Source organism: Chrysemys picta, chromosome 2 (assembly GCF_011386835.1).
Source record: "Chrysemys picta bellii isolate R12L10 chromosome 2, ASM1138683v2, whole genome shotgun sequence".
NCBI classification, from domain to species: Eukaryota; Metazoa; Chordata; order Testudines; family Emydidae; genus Chrysemys; species Chrysemys picta.
The window spans coordinates 209,282,688-209,302,532 of record NC_088792.1 but is presented as its reverse complement, the minus strand read 5'-3'; the positions used below and the strand labels follow the sequence as shown (position 1 = coordinate 209,302,532).

Here is a 19,845-nt window from a genome sequence, read left to right as displayed (position 1 = left end):
TATTGCGAGTCTTTAATGTGTGTTTTTTCTTTGGAGTTTATGCCTTGGTAACTCCAGAGCACTGAGGTGTTCATTTTAACTTTTACCAACTAATATACTTACTTACCTGTATATTTTTCTGCACCTTCCAAAATCTACTCCAACAGAGGTATACTTGGAGTAGTGTGGATTACACACATGAAACTAGGCACAATCTAGCCTAAAATGTAAATCATTATAGCCCTTATTTCTTAAGTGTGGTTTAAAGTAATTGGGACTTTAAAGCACTCCTCTCCATCATTTGAGGTGAATACTTGCCATGTAAACATTTTAGAGGACAGTTCTTTTTTTCACTTAATAGTAGGCTATAACTGTACTTCTGGAACTCACCATCCCAGTGACACTACATTAAATGTTATTGGCCTTGCAATACCACTGGAGTAATATTGACTGCTATCCTCAATATGCCATAATCCTTACCCTAGAGATTCAAACATCATAATAGTGTCATATATTTAATCTCCAAAGGGAAAGTAACATTTTATTTTGGTGGTGGTGATGGTGGTCTGGGTAGCAGGAGCTCACAAAGGCCCAGTATCTCTGAGCTCTAACTAGAACTCTAGTTAGACCCTTTACATTTGAACAAGGGTACTACTTGTCCACTTTGTTTTCTTTTTTTACTCTATTTCATTGCCCCACTAAGATGCTGGGCCAGCACACTGGGATTTCTACCAGTCCATTTAAGGAAAAACAAAACAAAATAAAGAAGGAAAGGTCCAGTTTGTGGGTATGCCTGCTGATCGAATTTTGGGGTGGTAAGTTCAATGGTTACTCTATACAACCATGCCTGCCCCTTCCCCTCTCACTGCCTCTACTTTGTGTCCCTTATTATTTTCTTTTGAGGTGACAATGTTGCTTCTGAGGAGTCCAATACATTGATAAGTAAATCCTTAGTTAACTCTTTGGTGCTGGGCTGGTCAGGAGCTCCTGCATGACACACAGGCATTTTTTAATGCCTGTGTCATATTGAGATAATGCCTCTTGGAGTCAGTATTTAAGAGATGTTGGATCACAGGGACAGGAAGAAACTGGCCATAAAACTTAGTTCTTTTTGTTATAAAATAACATTAGCTATATCCATTGGTATAAAAACTTCATGCCTCAGTCTCCTTCCTGTAAAGCCTACATTACAGGCTGTTGTGAGCAGCAGTCGGTGTCTGTAAAGCGCTTTGTAAACTTGAAGTGCTGTATAATGGGTACATTTTTTGAAATAAGAGTAATCTATGTAGCTAGGAATGGGGGGGAAAGGGTGTGTGTATTGCCACTCAACATATTCTTAATCAGCATCATCCACTACACTGCAAATAATTTCTGCACTAATGTACATTCACTTGCTTTCCTGGGTGTAAAGTTTAAGTATTCTCTGAAGAATGTTAAGTGTGGAAAAATCAAGTTTAGTTTTGGTCCTATCAGCAATAAGTGACACTTAAGGCACTGTGGCTTTCAGTTCTAGAAAGTGGATCTTAACCTGAACACCTTTATGTTTTTAGGTATAGACATGTTACAAAGACATTGTGCCTCAGGAGTGTGTTAAATAGTTTTTGGTGAATGAAGATTCTATTTTTGGGCTATTAGTGAGGAACCAGCTTCAGACGGCATCAAAGGGCTTCAAGGCACTATGTGCCCATTTTTCATATCTGGGTCATTTATTAGGCCTGCATAATCATGTTTGCAGGCACATTTTGCCGGTGCATCTGTTGTAACTACTGTTAAACAATTTGGCCCTATGGTGAAAAGTTCTAATTTGACACTGTTAAATAAGTGTTCCCTTTCAGTATTGTTGCCTTCTTGCTGTTCATTTTAACTACTAGTTTGCTGTAATATTTTTAAGTTGATTTTTTAAATTTAATTTTTTTATTTTCAAAACTCACTTGCTTTATTTTTAAGCTCTTAGAGATTTGTTTGATTCCATGGATAAAACGTCCTCCAGCATCCCACCCATCATTCTCCTGCAGTTTTTACACATGGCCTTCCCACAATTTGCAGAGAAGGGTGATCAAGGCCAATATCTCCAACAGGTAAAGACTTTCACTTAACTTCCAGTATATTATACAGTGTCCAAGCAATACATTTCTGGAAAAGATGTATTTATGAAATAACTTACTCTGTCATAGAATACAGTTGCAAAGCATTAACTCAACAGAAAATTACTACTTCTAGCTGTTGAAGTCCAAATATTATTCTGTAGCCTTTTGTATCCCAAAAACTAGATTTTTTTGAGGGGTGTAGAAAAAATGTTGCATGAAGAGTCAAACACCAGCGCAGCAAAATGAGTATTGTGGGAATGGCAACAAGTTCATAGTTAATGAATTGTCAGGTTCCAAACTTCATGTTATAATCAGGGGATTGATAGTTTCATAATAGTACATATCTAACATCATAAATGCCAATTACTGGTATCTAGTCAAATTTCAATATTCTGTTTTTTCATAGGATGCCAATGAATGCTGGGTACAAATGATGAGGGTACTACAGCAAAAGCTGGAAGGGATAGAAGGTGATGCTCTTATGGAGGTAATTGAAATCATCTTCTACTATTCTATGATTCTGACTATAGATGAGGCTGTAATACAATATTCATGACTTATAGTCCTATTGGGTGGGTATGTCAGTAAATAGTTGAACCAATTTCATTATGTTGGAGCATTACCAGGTTCTCCCTAGGCTATCTTTATAGTCTAATAAATGAAATTGCCTCATGATGTTGAGAGCCAGTGCAAGGCCCTCCATGCTACTTAAATCGCACATTGGGGTGCCTGTGCTATGGAAGGAGTCTCCATGTTGGCCCTACATAAGCCAGTGTGGAAGACCACAATGGTGAAGGGCCACAGGATCAGTGCTTATGTAAGTCCAGTGGCCCTAATATTCTATTCATTTGATATGACGTTGGCTGTTTCTGAAAAGCATCATCGTGCTTTGTGGATTCAGAGAAGGATGTCCGCAGGAATGCTGTGGCAAACAGGATTAGCTTAGTTAATTCACCGAGAACTCTGTTTCCTCCAGAGGTAAGGGCGAGACTTCCCCCAAAGTGTAACTTCAAAAAAAAAAAATTTGTGGAGTGTCTTGGTTTACAAAGGTCAGTGATAAAACAGCTTTGTTTATAGTTTAAAAAGTATTATAGAGAACTCTACCTTTCAATGAAAAATAAAGTAATGCTGTTTTTAATAACAAAGACATTTGCTGTTTCTTGCCAGTATTATGGTCAAAAGAGACTGCTTTCGCAGTAATTAAATGCTAATGTTGGTGTCTAGTCTAAATCTTTTTCACTCTGATAGGGAGACTAAGCAAATGAAATTTCAACTTACCTAGTTTTCTTGTGTAACCATAGGTATGTGTTCTTTTGGAATGAATAGGCATTAATGAACTATCTTTTAAAAGTACTTAATTGTAGTCTGCATGGAAAAGATTGTGTTTTTGTTTGCTACTTAAAATTATAATAAGAGAACCTGTTTTGCAGACCGACTCTGGAGTTTCAGCAGCAGCAGCTTCTAAAAAGAAGAGTTTAGTTGATCAATTCTTCAGCATTGAATTTGAAACAACGTATCCTAAGGATTTTAAATCAAGATCTAAAGAGCGGTAGTGATTTAGTTACTCAGAGTGGGGAGGGGATTTCACATATAAGGGATAACATAAATGAAAAGCTTAACCCAGGAGAGGCTAGAGAGAGAAGATACTTAGCTAAAAGATGCATCTGGTATTGTAGAAGTACATCAAAGCACATCACAAAAATTAGAATAAGCAGTAACAGGAAAAATGGTACCTTTGGAAACTTTTTTAAAAACAAAGCTTAAATATCCAATGGCTCTTCTCTAGAAACTAATAGCATTTGAAGTTCTTTGCCTCAGGAAATGCTGAGAGTCTACTTTTGCATGGATACCAACGATATCTTAATATAAAAGGGACTAGATGGCCACTCATTTAGTCTCTAATTTGAGTGTTGCTGATGTTCTTAGCAATGTACAAAACGTGAAGTAGACTCTCCCTTTCCTGAGGAATTTTGTCAAATGCAACAAATACATAACAAATAAGTCTCTCACCGTCAGGTGACTAGGAAGTGGATTCATCATACAATTTTCAAAGAGTAGCGTGTTTTTGTTTTTTTTATAGAAAAAATAATTAGTTTAGGGAGATGGATCAGGACTGACATGCTCCATGGAAGTGGCATTTCAGTCATAGTGTACTATTCTTGAACATCTACCCATAATGGAACTGAGTGCCATATTTGGGCCTGGGGAGTATTTTTTTCCCTGGACATATGGGGAAGAACCTGAGGCAGTTTATTGTTTGCTTTTCTGAGATGTTGAGAGGGAAATATCTGTTAAGATGAGGGTAGTAATCCTATATAACTTTTTTGATGCAGAGTCAGGCATTAGATCTTTTTGGAGCAAGAAGGTTATGCTTTTCTGCTTTCATACCATGGACCTCATTTTAGTTTCTGAGCCCCTAAACTGTGGGTGGAGGAGCAGAAGGTCAGTGGCATGATGAAATGAGTCCACAGAAAGTTTGAGGTGTAGCTTGGAGAATGGGGAGAACGTGGTAATGGAAGGGCATGTGGAACAGAGATGAAGGTGTAGGAAAGGGAAGAGTTAGCTGATAGGGAGACTAGGAGGTGCATGGTGGAAGGAACTGCAAATGAGGATAGCTTGGACATAGGTGATCCACTATCAAGTGGTCACCCGATAGGAAGAACAGTGAAAGGAGGGGATGGATAAAACTACAGAAGAGGAAGTGATGGGGAGACTAGTTATAGAGTTAGAAAGGAAGAAGGTATGGAAGGGGATGTGTACCGTCATTAAGGATGTGATTTAGTCACGGATTCAGTGACTTTACTGGATGTCTGTGACTTCTTCAGCTGTCAGTGGCTGAAGGCAGGACTGTGCGGCCCCTTTGCAGCTTTGGCTGGGGGTGCAGCCACGATTGCTCCCCTCCCCATAATGGCTGGCGCTAGGGCCATGTGCCCCTCCTCATGGCTGTGCCCAGTGACTGCGGCCAAGGCCATGCACCCCTGGTCTGCGGCTTTAGGGCCGGAACCAGGGCTGTGCGCGCTCTACTTCCCTCTCTCCCCCCACAAAGTGCGCTGGGGCCGAAGCCAGGGCTGTGCCCCCTCCCCACCCATGGCAGTGGGACTCGTTCAGTCATTACCCCCCTCTCCCCAAATGGGGCTCCAGCCGTCATTCCGCTTCCCTCCCTAGCCTTGCCCCCTGGTTAGTTTTAGTAAAGTCACAGATAGGTGTCAGACTCCAGTAAATTTTTGCTCATTGTCCGTGACTTTTAGTAAAAAATAACCGTGACAAAATCTTAACCGTAACCATCATAAAATACGTTTTCAAAGACGGCTAAAGTTCAGTGGTCTAAAGAAATGGGGGGAGCGTGGGAGATAGCAGATGTAGAAGAACTTAGGGCAATTGTCTCTACTCCCCTCATTTGTCTCAACTCCCCTCATTCACGATCAGCGGAGTGTAATATCGAAGCAGATCCCAGGATTTGATATTGGCAAACCAAATAGAATAAAATGGCCTTTGCAAGGTTGTGTCAACAAAACGTATATTGCGAGCTGTGGCTGTTTCAATGGACTAACGCTCTAGCCGTTAGACTGGTTAAAGCAGAGAAGAGTGGGTGGGGATTTATTTAACAGAAGGGCTTTTCAGTGTTCCAAATCTTAGTAGTTTCTTTCTGATATTAAAACCACATTTATGTAAAAATTAAGCCTTCCTAAAGGGAGGAGTAAAAATACTATCTAATCAGGAGTTTCAGATTGTATTAACTGTTTAGTATTCCATTGTTCCTACTAATGTAAATAGAGCATAGTTCAGCTCTTAGGGTGTGATGGTTTTCCTTAATTGCGTGAAGCATGAAATGTACAGAAGCAGAAGAGGAGGAAGTAACTAAAGGAAAAGAGAATCAGCTTCAGCTTAGTTGCTTTATTAATCAAGAAGTCAAATATCTTTTTACAGGACTTAAATTGGTGAGTAATATTAAATATATCTTGTTTGATTCACATTCTAAATTACCTATATCAGTGCTCTTGGCTTTCAGAGACAATATCTGACAGCAAGCTTCACTTCCCAATTTTAAAAAGGTAGCTGACCTTTTGAGGTGGAATATGGCAGGAGGAAAAGGGGAGGTGAATTGCATATTAACAAACAGTAAAACACAAATAGAGCACTAGCTGGAAACTGACATAGTGCAGCCAGAGATTGATTTCCAGCTGTCTTCAAGAAAATCTATTGATCATGCTTAGGGCTCCGTGTTTGTCACAGAGGTCGCAGAAGTCACAGATTCCGTGACTTCCTGCGACCTTCGTGACTTCTGAAGCGGCCAGTGTTGCTGTCCCCAGGGCTAGCTGCTCAGGTGGCACTGGGGGCAGCAACACCGGCCACTGCTGGAGTGGCTCTGCACTAGCCGCTAGTGTGGACCGCCTGAGTGGGGGTGGCCCCTAGGAGATTCTTCCTCGCCCTTCCTCCCCCACAGCAGTTACCCAAGTGGCAGCGGGCCCCCTGGGGCTCCCCCCTCCCCCCAGCGGTAACCTGAGTGGTGGCAGGCCCCTTGGGGCTTGCCTCCCCCACGCCCTCCCCAGCAACAACCTGAGCAGCAGCAGGCCCCCTGGGATCCCCTCCTCCCCCCGTTCAGTCAGGGGTATTTATGGTATAAGTCACGGGCCGTGATTTTTTTTCTTGTCCATGACTTTTACTAAAAATACCCATGGTTAAATTGTAGCCTTAATCATGCTGAATTGTCAAACTATCATAGGGTTTGGATAAATATTCTCATTTGAACTGAGACCAAAAAAGCAAATGACCTAAACGCTTGGAGCATGTCTTTCCAGGAATAAGGCCAAATGCTTTGTACTACTGAGAGAAACATGTAGGTAGTACCATTCGTAATTGCAGATATGTTTATCAAGTCAGCCATTGTTGAATTTGCCACCACCTACAGAAAGATGCTGCTTTGGCTGTTGGTGAAACAGCTGGCAGACCAAGCTGGAGCAGAAGCATACTGATAGGCCGACCAGCAGAATGCCAAATCTGAGAACCCTTCCTACACAATGGTGTAAGGGAATGCTAAGCTGACAAACATAAATGGAAGGAGTACCTGTTAACTCCACCTGCTTCCTCAGCAGATTTTTTTTCTTCTACTTCACTCATCCAATGGCAACTGCTAGAATGGTTAGCGTACTGTCAGCAATAAATTCTGAGGCAAACAAATTTACAGCAGCATAAAGCAGAAGAACATTTAGAAGTGAATTATTAAAAACTAATGCTACCCTCCTGCAAAAATTGCGGGGCTTTCCTGTGAATTTATGCCTAACATGCAATATTATATGCACGGCCCAGATTACCACCAGGTGTAGTATTTGTATAAAATAATAGTACTTTGAGAGTTATTTACATTTTATAAATTATTCCACAAGAGTTCACTCTTATTTGTGAGAGAAATAGTGTATATGGGATGAGAAACCTTATATAATTTTTTTTTTTTAAATTACATGGGTTTCATCTAAATAGAAGTAGAGTAAGTAAATTTCTCCAACAAGAAAAATCAAGGGTAAGGCTGAGAATCTTCTCTTTTTGGGACAAGCCGCCTGAGGGAAGACTGACCTTCCAGAATTCCCCAAACTTAAAACTTGGGGAGAGAAAGTCATGATGATAACAACCAGGCCACTCTAGCTTTTTACTAGTCTTAGTCTGCACCTGGAGGAGATCCATGAGCAAGAAGTGCTGTGCCAGCAGAACATTACTGTCTGGCTTCTGGACTGCAATTCCAGCCCCTGCTCTGAGCCTGAAGACTGAACTGAAGAACTTGCAAAAAACCCATTACCTTAGGTATCATATTTTTCTTTTTTGTTTTCATTGTCTGGAGACATCCCAGTCTATTTTAGCCTTTTTATTTTTAGGGTGTAGAAATGTGCATGCATAAAGTCTGCATGAGGAAGGCACCAGAAGGAGAGTTCCTTTGGTCCAAACAACTCTAAATACTGTCAAATAAAACTATTCTCTAAAGTGTGTTTAAAAGTCGTGAAAGGCTTGAAATTTCCATCTGTAATTTCTGGTAAATAAGAGTGGTGAAACTTGTGTTTTATAATACACATTAACAGACTCCCTTGATAATAATTCGGATGGGGGAAAGAAAGGTAGCTACCACACAAGAACTGAATTCTAAGAAGGTAGATTTATAATTAGCTCTGAGGTTGCGCTCTAGACATTAGATGGTTTTGTTTCAGTATTAATCAGCTCCAAGTTATAAATCTGATTGACTTTGGTTACAAATCCCAACTAATCAATTTTACCAAACAATCAGGAATCTCCTTAGAATCCTCTGTAAAATGTATAAGTATTGACTGTTTTTGATATTTGATTATTTAACTATGATTTTAACCCCAGTCCAATATTGAGACTAATGTATTGATTTTTATCTTGATTTAATAGTTTATTGCTTTATTCTGTAGTTTACTATTAGTAATAGCTTAGCTTTGGTGATATATTTTCTTGATCTTATTTTTAAGTGTTAATAAACTTTTTTATAAAAGATATACTTAGTCACATTTCTTTTAATAATCATGGTTCCTAAACCTTTAAGAACCTGGATGGATACCAGGTTGTTAATCTGAATGTCTGATCAGCTCCCCCTAATTAGTCTTTGGTTTTCATGTTACTTGGTTTTGTTTGGATTTTACATTTGTTTTCTACTAATGTGTTTCTAAATAATTCAAACAGTGTTCTAAGATAAGTCTGTTACTCAGTTCAGGGCTATGCTCTTTTTTTAATTACATTGATAAAATATTAATTTTAACTAACATTTACAGTGTTACTATTATAATTGCTTATATCCAAAATCTCTCACTGCACAACCAGTTACATAGCATGTAATTTTCTAGTGGGGGAAAAAAAGCTTGCTGTTAGGAGATAATTATATGGGATCTTTAAATTAAGCATCACAAATGTTTATGGCACTGAAGAAAAACATGGTCCTTGTGCAGAGAGCTCTCATATGCTAAACTCTTATGACATATCAAGCTGTAGCAACCAGGTAGAAGAGTTTGATGGGTGGAATAAGGACTAGGGTTAAGATTGTATATGTTCCATGCAGTTGCTTTGGTTTTATGCTGTATAGGTGTGCATTAGTTCAGTGTTAATACTATTGCTAATTTCTTTTACAGCGTCTTCAAGACGAAATCACAAAACTTTCTCCAACATTGCAAAGAAACGCTTTGTACATCAAATCTGTGAGTAGTAATCAGTCATCACTATTCTTGTAATCTTATTAACTTCATCATGTTGACAAGAACTTTCTGGCTCAAAACACTAAGTTGTTACTGGAACAGAATGTGTTGAACCTTTGCAGATTTCCAGAACCAAGAAGTGTAAAAATCTGAGCAATTTATTACTTTATTTAATCCAGAGGCTCCAATCAAGATTTGGCACTTTTGTGCTAGGTGTTGCACAAACACATAGGAAGACCCAGTCCCTCCAAGAAGAGCCTACAATCTAAGACAAAAATGCTAAATGTCTAAATTCTCTTTGAAAATCTGAAGTATAATGGATCCATCTAAATATTTTCTTATTTAGTCCAAGATTAGTCGTTTGCCTGCCTACCTGACTATTCAGATGGTTCGATTTTTTTACAAAGAGAAGGAATCAGTGAATGCCAAAGTTCTTAAGGTCAGTAGCAACCTTCATCAACATTATATTGATGTTTAGAGTTTTTATAAACTTGGAGATCAGAATTTTGTTCTAGTTCATTAACACTTCAGACAGAATACTATCTGCAAGTATTTTTGCTCTCAAATTACTCCTCTTATAGACAGAACATCTTCATTCCAAAAGCATACAGTATCTTTGAATAAAGAAATATATTGAAACTGTCACAAAAACTACAATGTCAAATTAAATGTTGTTTTTCTGCATGGGCCTGAAGTTAAATTGCCCTGATGCTATTAAGCATTTTTTACCCTGTCTTTCACCATTAGTTCAGAGGAGGATGTCACATTTGCTACTTTGTGACTATCCTGTCTGGGTGAGGGGTCTTGCTTTCAGCTCACTCCCCAATCAACACTCTGAGGGGAGAACTTCCAAACTTAGTGGGCCTGTTATCTTTGACTGACTGCTTCATTTTGTAGTGTTCAGGCAGCAGGGCTGCTTAGATTACTTCCTGACTGTCAGAGAGGGAAGAACCTGCCTCTCCACTTGCTTTTAGGAAAAGGAATGAAAAAGAAAATGGAAAGTATATAAAATAAAGGCTTGTGTGGCCCATTTATGATATGACAGGGCCTCCAAGAAAATGTGTGCATGTAGAATGGAAGAAGGATGTGTGTGAAATGAGAGCAGGAGGGCAGAGGCAGCTTTAGGTACAAGAAGCCTCTTGGGGCTTTACTTATTTAGAGAGACCTATAATCCTGTACTGCTTTGACAAATCCTAAGCCAGCCCACTCTCCCTTTCCTGAAACCCACTGAAAAGCAGCACAACAAAAAAGTCTCGCTTCCTTCTAGCACAAAGTAAAGATTGGTTTTGTGAGAGGTGGGAAAAAATCTGAATGCTTGCATGTAACAGATCCTATATATAGTACTCTGTTTTGCATAGTGAGACGGTTTAGAGGTGAGTCGAGAGATTGCTGCAATGAGGGAAGATGTGAAGGTGTGCATAGCTATAGAGCACAGATGTGCCAGTTTATATGTAGCTTGTTAGTGGGGTGTGTACATGGGGTTACACCTCTACCCCGATATAACGCTTTCCTGGGGAGCCAGAAAATCTTACCGCGTTCTAGGTGAAACTGCATTATATTGAACTTGCTTTGATCCGCCGGAGTGCACAGCCCTGCGCGCTCCCCCCGGAGCACTGCTTTACCGCGTTATATCCAAATTCGTGTTATATTGGGGTGGAGGTGTATTTGTTTGCACAGCATATGTAGCTAGGATGTAGGTGTGTTTACTTGTGGTGGTTATGCATGTTTTTATCCTCTAGCTGTGCCACTACAAAATTGCACAATAGTGATTAATGCTGCTACATTGGGCCACTTTGAATACACAGTTAAAAAGTAGAAATTTTATAGTGGGCATAAATCAATTAGGAAAAATTTAGCATACACAAATTTACAAAATAATTTTCCCAAGAATTCAGGACAAGTTCTATGCCCCGTTTTTTAAGTTTCTATCTTTTTTTAGTTTCGATTGCAAATACACATTTTTATGCTCAGCAACTGAAAAATAACCATGCATTTGGTGCCTAATACAATTAGATGCCATTAGCGACTATGCAACTGAAAACATAATAAAAATAATGTAGTTAGCATGCCAAAAGCCAGTTCTTAACTCCTCATAGCTTAAATTTTACTTGCCTGTATTTAAAACCAATGAAGTGACAATTTCTGATGAACATCAAGTCACGTGTAGTGTTTAATTCTGTAATTCAGCACAAATAACTCAGTCTCCCTTCTTGAAGGTTCATGTGGGAGATTCAGCATTTTCCAAATCAGAAAAAGGAAAATAAAAATATCTGGATATGAAACAAAGTATGGAAAGTTTCAGCCCCAAAGGAAAGCTAAGATTTAATGAAAATGGAATTGATAGAAACTGAGTTTCAAACTTGACAGCATTGAGAATGACAATGGCCAATTATGTGGTAGTGGATGGAATAAAGGGGCCCTTTTCTGCCTGGGCTGGCTCTTCACTGCCTTGTGTCCCTCCCAGCAAATCAGATGCCTGCAACAGGCTTCCAGGAATACTCAAATGAAAGCTCTCCCTTTTAGTGGAGCGGGCTTATTAGCTGACTGGCATCATGCAGCTCAGGGAGCGTGGTGTAACGCGACCCGATATAACGCGGTAAAGCAGTGCTCCGGTGGATCAAAGCAAGTTCGATATAACGCGGTTTCACCTATAACACGGTAAGATTTTTTGGCTCCCGAGGACAGCGTTATATCGAGGTAGAGGTGTAGCTTGAAGAGCGTGGTTTTCATACTCTTCACACTTAAAAATGGATTGATCTTGGCAGATAAATATCTATTCCTACGAAGGTGAAATGACACAAGAACTAGGGGTCAGAAATGAAATTAATAGGCAGCAGGTTTAAAACAAACAAAAGCAAATATTTTTTTCACACAACACACAGTCAACCTCTGGAACTCTTTGACAGAAGCTGTTGTGAAGGCCAAGACTATAACAGGGTTCAAAAAAGAACTAGATAAGTTCATGGAGGATAGGTCCATCAATGGCTATTAGCCAGGATGGGCAGGGATGGTGTCCCTATTCTCTGTTTGCCAGAAGCTGGGAATGGGCGACAGGAGATGGATCACTTGATAATTACCTGTTCTGTTCATTCCCTTTGGGGCACCTGGCATTGGCCGCTGTCGGAAAACATGATACTGGACTAGATGGACCTTTGGTTTGACCTAGTATGGCCTTCTTATGCCAGCTAATAGTACTGTAAAAGAGTAAAATAAAGAACTGTGCTAGGTATGAACACTTTGAGAAAGCATTCACTAGTTGTATTTAAAATGAAATTATAAATCCATATCAGTAAGTGGATAGGCAATCTAAACTCTATGCTCAGATATAAATAACTGAATCCCACTGAGATGTCAGTTATTCAGTGTATCTATAGAGAAAGGACTGTTAACATGTAAATGTTTGTATTGACTGTGTTTTAGTTTGTTGCAGCTTACACCGCATTGGCCTGTTACAGAAACACACACCAACACTACCCCATATGCAGACATACATAAATATTTGTACAGAAACTCCTCACTTAATCATCCCAGTTAACATTATTTCGTTATTACATTGCTGTTCAATTAGGGAACATGCTCATTTCAAGTTGCGCAGTGCTCTCTTCTAACGTTGTTTGGCAGCCCCCTGCTTTGTCCACTGCTTGCAGAAAGAGCAGTCCGTTGTAGCTACTTGGTGGGGGGCTTAGAACCAGGGTGGACCGGCAGCCCCCCTATCAGCTCCCCACTCCCCTAAGTTCCCTGTGCGGCAGCCTCCCAGCAGGCTATCAGTTGCCGGCAGTTCAGCTGTCCCTCCCCTCACTACCATGTGCTGCTTTTGCCTGCTGCCTTGGAGCTGCTCTCAGGAGCCTCCCACTTGCTGTGCGGGACGGGAAAGAGTGGGGCTAATGTCAGGGTGTCCCCCTGCTCCTGCCCCCCACTTATCCATCCCCATAGAGAGGGGGAGGACACAACAGGGCTCATGATGGAGGGAGCTTGCTGGTGGTAGCTGCCTTAAAAAAGGCAATGTACTTAGACTGCGGTCAGTGTGCATCTCTCTCTCTCTCTCTCTCTCGCTCTCTCTGTCTCTTTTCCACCTGCATTGTGTGTGTGCCTCTGTCTGCCATGCTGTCTCCCCTCCCTCCATTTGTGCTGCCCTGTAGAGTGTGAGGCTACATTAACAACAATGTGTTAACCTTTGATGAGCTCAGCCGAGTGCTAGTTCATCATTTAGCAGTAAGGCATTCCCTGGGAAATATCCCACCCTCTGACTCCACCACCTCAACCAAGCTTCAGAATCATCATTGCTGTGTACAGTATAAAACTGTTTAAAACTTATACTGTACGTGTGTGTGTGTGTGTGTATGTATGTATGTTTGTGTATATATGTTTTCTGTCTGGTGAAAAAAATTTCCCTGGAATCTAATCCCCCCCCCACCCCCCATTTACATTAATTCTTATGGGGAAATTGTTTCGCTTAAAGTCACATTTTTCAGGAATGTAATTACGTTAAGCGGGGAGTTACTCTAGTCAGTTTTTCAGCAGAAAGGTAATCGGACAGTTGTGTGCATTTTTATAACATCTATTATGTGGACATCTTAAATTATTTTATACTTTTGAATAAATCAAGAAAAGGTTGTCAGAAATATGGCTAAGTGCATTTAAATTATCAGGGGGGATTGGCTTTCTATGGAAAAACACTTCTTTAATATGGAATTCTAAATTGAGCTAATAGCCTGACTCTTTTGTAACTTGTTCCTAGGATGTCAAATTTCCTCTTATGTTGGATGTATACGAGTTATGTACATCAGAACTTCAAGAAAAGATGGTCCCATTTCGGTCAAAATTCAAGGATTTAGAAGACAAAAAAATTAATCAGCAGCCAAAGAATGTAGGTTACATGACTATTTCTTAGCCATTTTGATTTATGTAGTATGCTAAATTGGTTTCATATAATCAACGAAAGTGGGGTAGCATGTCTTAAAGCTAATATGTATCAAGTCATAATTTACAAACCTGCATGCTGACATAATGGGCCATAGTTTGAATTTTTTTCATGATTTACCAAAAAAAAATTGGATTTGATAGATTAATTCCACAAACTGTTCATGGAAAAATCTCCATTTTAGTTTCTACGCACAATTGTAATTGGTGAGCTGAATAGTAGATGCTTTAGATTTACTGAATCTATGAAAAAGTGATTTTTTTTCAATTTCATAAATTGATATGTTCAAGCAATTTAAACTGCAATTTGTGGGCTGTGAAAGCTGCTTATTGTGTAAGAGAATGTTGACCTGGTCATACCAGTGTGCTTTACTGTCAGTCAGACCAACTTTAACTTAAAAGGACTTGCATAGGCTGTGCCCAGGAATAGTGATCAGATTACAAAACTTCAGCTTTGTTTCAAGAACCTGGCGTAAATGTGTTTCAAAACTCAGTTGGAATATTCAACAGTATTTTGGGGGAGGTGGGGGGGAAATACATGCCTAATCTGATTTAAAAAATTCACCTCACATGACGTAAAAGTCTCATCCAAGGATAGGCCAGAAAAACAATTCCCTTAAATATTGCACATTATTTTTCATTACCTATTGAAAAACTGAGCGAAATGTCTCACATACATACATGTACAATATTGTCTAAGTGTAACAAAGCGGTCAGCATAGTTGTTTGAATGGAAAAAAGTGCTGTATACTAGTTCTTACATGGCAGCAACTTGTTTGTTGCTATTTCCTGAAAAATCAGCTTCTAAGAAATATAAGTTAAATCACTCTTACCAGACAAATATGTTGTTTGTGCTTTAATTTTAGTAGAGAAAATACGGTGCAGTTGATCCTTTTTTGGCAGCTGGAGACCAGTCATATAGAATGAAGTATTTTTTGCTATGCATAAGTATTTTCTATAAATATGTAAACTGTGATATGCCCAAATACTGCTGCTTACTGGCAGATCATTTAAATCTCAATAGAATGAAGCTGCTCTCTCAGCTCTATATCCTAAAGGGATGCCAAGTGGCTGTGATTGATATTGAATTGAAGAGCAGGAGTAGATGTGGTCTTATTAGCTCAATAGTATGTTTTTTAAAACGGCTAGTTATTTATTTACGTGCTTTGATTTTTGTTACAGCACAGGATATTTCTATAAGCAATTTTGTTGTATCCTGTATACTACACTGATCTAGGTTCTTCTTTAAAAAAAGATGTTAAGTTGTACGTTAAGCTATACCATTGTATAGATATTGCCACAGTTGGACTGTTCATCTCCCATGCCCCATCAGCTTTCATTTCAGTCTTTGGAGGAGGATTTTTTTTTCCCCTTTAGATGGGGGAGAAGAGGTGTTTATTGTGAACAGAATTGATAACTATTTAGTTTGTCTCCCATCTTTTTATTTTCCTTTCTAGCCTCTCCCCTGCTTTCAGAGTGACCCTAGCAAGAGCTGAAAACTTTCTATTGCAGAATCTTGTTGGCACTCCAGTCCATTTTCACATTTTCTGCTGCTTATATTGTCCCTGTTGGGTGATTTTCGGGTGCCAACCTTGAGATCTTGGTGGGGTCATTTTCAGAATGTGGCTATTGAGCATATTTTGGAAATCAAGTTCCATTAAGGTGTTTCATGTTAAGCAACCAAAAAAATCAAGGCAAACAATCTCTCTTGAAAGATGTAGGCCATACATTTGATACAGATATAGTAAAGCATTTTAAAATTAATCATCAAAAATTGTTTTCCAGTCTAGTAAAGGTGATGGTGCACAGAAAGAAGTTAAATATGAACCATTTTCCTTTCCTGATGGTAAGTGAATTTTGAGAAGTTTAATATCAATTTAAAACTTGTATCCTAATTAAGCAAGGGGGAAAATCTCCCCAGCAGAGAACTTTATTTTTCATGACTTTGAAAATGAATTATCAGAAACCCTGGTGCAGTGTAATAGAATGGAAAGATTAATGGCAAGTTGAGGCATGTTTGCTATCTATTTAAGACACTTCATCACTCATTCACGGGACAAGCAGATTACATGCTGTGCACTGAGAGGCACTTGCATTGATATATAGTTGCTTTCCATGTCTCCTGGCTGGGAGTTAAAAGTTGAAGTCCAAAGTCAGAACTTAATTTAAATAGAAATACTTACTTTGTAATTACCATGTTTTGGGTTTTGTAATTAGTACACTCAACTCATTTCTCTTGTAGAATCCAGGCTTTGGATGCAAGTAATGAAAAGTCCACTTAGGCAGCAGGTGTAGCAATGCAAGTTCAATTCCCACTCTGTGGTGGTGGTTTGACACTGAATGGACAGGGGCAGCCAGGGAGTGGGTATATTGGTGGTAGAGCATCCAAATGATGTTCCATTGAACAGATGAGCACAGATTGTTTCCAAAGGGACCATAGTGCAGAACTTCTGAAGGACAAAAGACATGGGGTAGTGTGAGCTCTCATCCAGTTCAGTTGCTTGTATTCTCCCATTTCAGATGCTGCTATCCATCTGTGTTCATCCAGGTTTTTCCACACTTCTGTGTTTACAATGATAGACTGCAAAGGAAAACTGCTCCCCTTTTCAGATGTATTTAAGATGCAGATTGAAACGTAAAACCTCAATGAGTGTAATTTTAAGCTCCATTTAAAAAAAACAAAAACAAACAAAAAACCACCTAAGCATTGTACCCTTTCATTTGATTCTAAGAAATCACCACCTAGGGAGATACTGCCAGTACTGAGCTGCCGATTTTAAAGCAGTCTTCACACACAATGAGCGATGGCACATGTCATCTACATACTTTCAGTAAATAACCATGCAATAAGAAAATTTGTCCATGTTTCTGTCCAAATTCACAATAAGAATAGGTGTAGGAACTTCAAAATAAGTTTTCCATAGCATATTAAGTTACCATGAAAAAAGAGAATTGTTTCCAAAACTAATGTTGGCAGGAAAATGAGATCTGCTTTTAAGTTCAGCATACTCAAAGGTAGCTCACTGGACTCAGCAGGATTTCTTCTATCCTAATTCAGATTACGAAATCATTTCCCCTTTTCTAAAAAAAATAACCCTGGGAAAAGTTGACTTAAATGATGCATTTAGTGTGGTGATAAATTACTACATGTGAATGGTAGTGACGTCATTGGGGTTCCTTTCAAGTTGAACAGCATGAATGCTAAAGTTATTAAATCTGCAAAAACAGCTGTTGATCTTTATTTACCTGAAATGTTCTATTTCATATTGACTGTAGAACTATGCTGTAACCTGCAGTAGAGAACTGTTCATTACTCTGCATTTGGGTTTTGATGCATTTGACAACCAGTGTCAAGCCAGCAAAATCTAACCCTTGGTACAAGGAAAAAGCTGACCTTGGTTGCTTCAAACAGTTCTATTTAAGTGGAAAAATGTATTATCTGCACTAAGCCAGGTTAAAATTTTTAGTAAATGTCAGGGACAGGTGGAAGGCAATAAACAAAAATTCACAGAAGCCCACAACCTGTCCCTGACATTTACTAAAAATACCCTGAGGGGGACAGAGTGCTGGCAGGGCTTGCAGCTGCTCCGGCAGCCCTGCCCCAGAAGTCAAAGGTCCTGGAAAGTCACAGAATCCATGAATTCTGTGACAGTCGTATCCTTAGCCATAAGTATTGTAGTCTAAAGGTGATTCTGGCAAGGCAAGCTTAAACTGAGTGCAGATTTGTTACTCATTAGGCTCTGTGTCTTGCATGTAAAGTCCATTTACTATGTGTAATCAATATGGTGCAATTTTTTTCTCCAGATATTGGCTCCAACAACTGTGGTTTTTACGAGCTGCAGGCAGTGCTAACACATCAGGGAAGATCTAGTTCCTCTGGTCATTATGTATCTTGGGTAAAAAGGAAACAAGGTAATATCCTTTTCAATGCTATTAACTAACGTACAAGTTAACCAGTGCATTTAAGTTTTTCATTTAAACAAAGTGTTTTTAAACAGGGCCTCAGTATTGCCCTTTCCTCCTAAGGGATACTAGAAATAATTCTTACTTGAATTATAAACATGTAAATAATATATCTTTTTGTTTTTTGTAGATGAATGGATTAAGTTTGATGATGACAAAGTCAGCATTGTTACACCTGAAGATATTTTGAGGTTATCTGGGGGTGGAGACTGGCATATAGCTTATGTTCTACTCTATGGACCTCGCAGAGTTGAAGTAATTGAAGATGAAGCTGAACACTAGTCTACAGTTTTAGTGGTTCCTGCCTAGGTGTGAAATAAATGTTGATCACTGATCATTTCTTTATCCCTGGAGCTTTAGCATTGGAGACAATTTGTTCAAGCCCTTTCTCCTCATATGAAGCGGGAAATTAATCTATTTGAAACTGATCCATGTACCAAACACTTACAAAAAATCATTGCTGGACTGTACTGCTGCTCACGCAGTGGTAGGAGGACACTTATTTACCTAAGGATAACTTTTTTAAATCTAACTAAAATGAGCCTCCCTCTTTCTCCTCCAACTTCAACCAAATATTTATTACACACCTATTCTTGCATCATTTGTTACTCTTGCATGGTTTATACCACTTGTTCAATAGCTCTCCATCCTTTGCCTTGTCTGACATGGAAGGGAAATTATTTCCTTGTGTAACTCAGTGCTGCTGCCCGTAACCCACAGAAACATGGCTACAATCAAGTATTTGTCCAGTCTGACCTGCTGACTCAGTATGTTCTGTTGCTGGCATTTCATGTCTTTAAAATAAATGGTGATCAACAACAATGATGCTTTTTAAAATTATCCTTTCTTGGTCTTGAAATGTGACATGCCATCTGTGCTTAGAGCAGGCACTTACGCTGCCTCTTAAACCAGAACTAAACTACAAGTGAATCATGTCACTGTCCACTAGCAGTACTGTTAGCACAGACAGGTAAATGCTATTGGTTCTTTAACAATTTAGTTTTTAAAAGCTGGATCTGTAACTAGTTGAGCAGTATCTCAAAAGTAACTGTTGGGCTTAGTTACTTCATAGGTTCTAGTGCAAGGGTAGGCAACCTGTGGCACACAAGCTCATTTTCAGTTGCACTCACACTGCCTGGGTGTGAGTATTTTAATTTAATTAAACATTTTAAAAACCTTATTTACTTTACATACAATAGTTTAGTTATATGTTACAGCCTTTTATAGAAAGAGACTTTCTAAAAACAATGTTACTGGCATGCAAAACCTTAAATTAGAGTGAATAAATGAAGACTCGGCACACCACTTCTGAAAGGTTGCTGACCCCTGTTCTAGTGCCATGTCTCTTATGTTGTCCTATGGAAAAGTACCTCAGAGGAGCTCAGTGGGAAAGGTGATTATACCTGAAGTGCTGTCAAATGGAGAAAGTAAAACAGAAGTAACCCCTCCTGCTCAAACAAGAAATTTTAAGGTGGAAGGGTTTTTCTGGTAAGTTGTTGTCCCTTTAAAGCAGGTTAAAAGGAGGAAGTGTCTGCCTTGCCTTGCTCTTGAAACAAAACAGCATTTGTGCCTTTATGGTGGTAGCACCCTTTGATAGCTATTTCTCAATATTAGCTATATTTACTTAGGCCAGGTCTAAAACCACTGATAATTGTCCACAAGAGGTGGGTTGTACCACTTACTCTACTGATACAGAACACAAA

The 19,845-nt window shown here is 39.1% G+C and overlaps 1 protein-coding gene across 3 annotated transcripts in view; it reads left to right on the top strand.

Annotated features, from left to right (window-relative positions):
* Positions 1–18,964, top strand: part of USP14 (ubiquitin specific peptidase 14) — a 32,754-nt gene extending 13,790 nt beyond the window's left edge. For 2 of the 3 annotated variants that reach the window (XM_005309501.5, XM_042854809.2), the window contains exons 7-16: positions 1,927–2,057; positions 2,473–2,553; positions 3,497–3,579; positions 5,890–6,004; positions 9,197–9,262; positions 9,606–9,698; positions 13,998–14,126; positions 15,965–16,025; positions 17,984–18,091; positions 18,273–18,964. In XM_005309501.5, coding sequence (XP_005309558.1) covers positions 1,927–2,057; positions 2,473–2,553; positions 3,497–3,579; positions 5,890–6,004; positions 9,197–9,262; positions 9,606–9,698; positions 13,998–14,126; positions 15,965–16,025; positions 17,984–18,091; positions 18,273–18,424 — 1,019 coding nt within the window. In that variant the 3' untranslated portion in view covers positions 18,425–18,964. Of the gene's footprint in view, positions 1–1,926; positions 2,058–2,472; positions 2,554–3,496; positions 3,580–5,889; positions 6,005–9,196; positions 9,263–9,605; positions 9,699–13,997; positions 14,127–15,203; positions 15,374–15,964; positions 16,026–17,983; positions 18,092–18,272 lie in introns of those variants that run through there. The other variant, XM_042854810.2, reaches the window with a different exon arrangement.
* Positions 18,965–19,845: the final 881 nt, after the last annotated feature.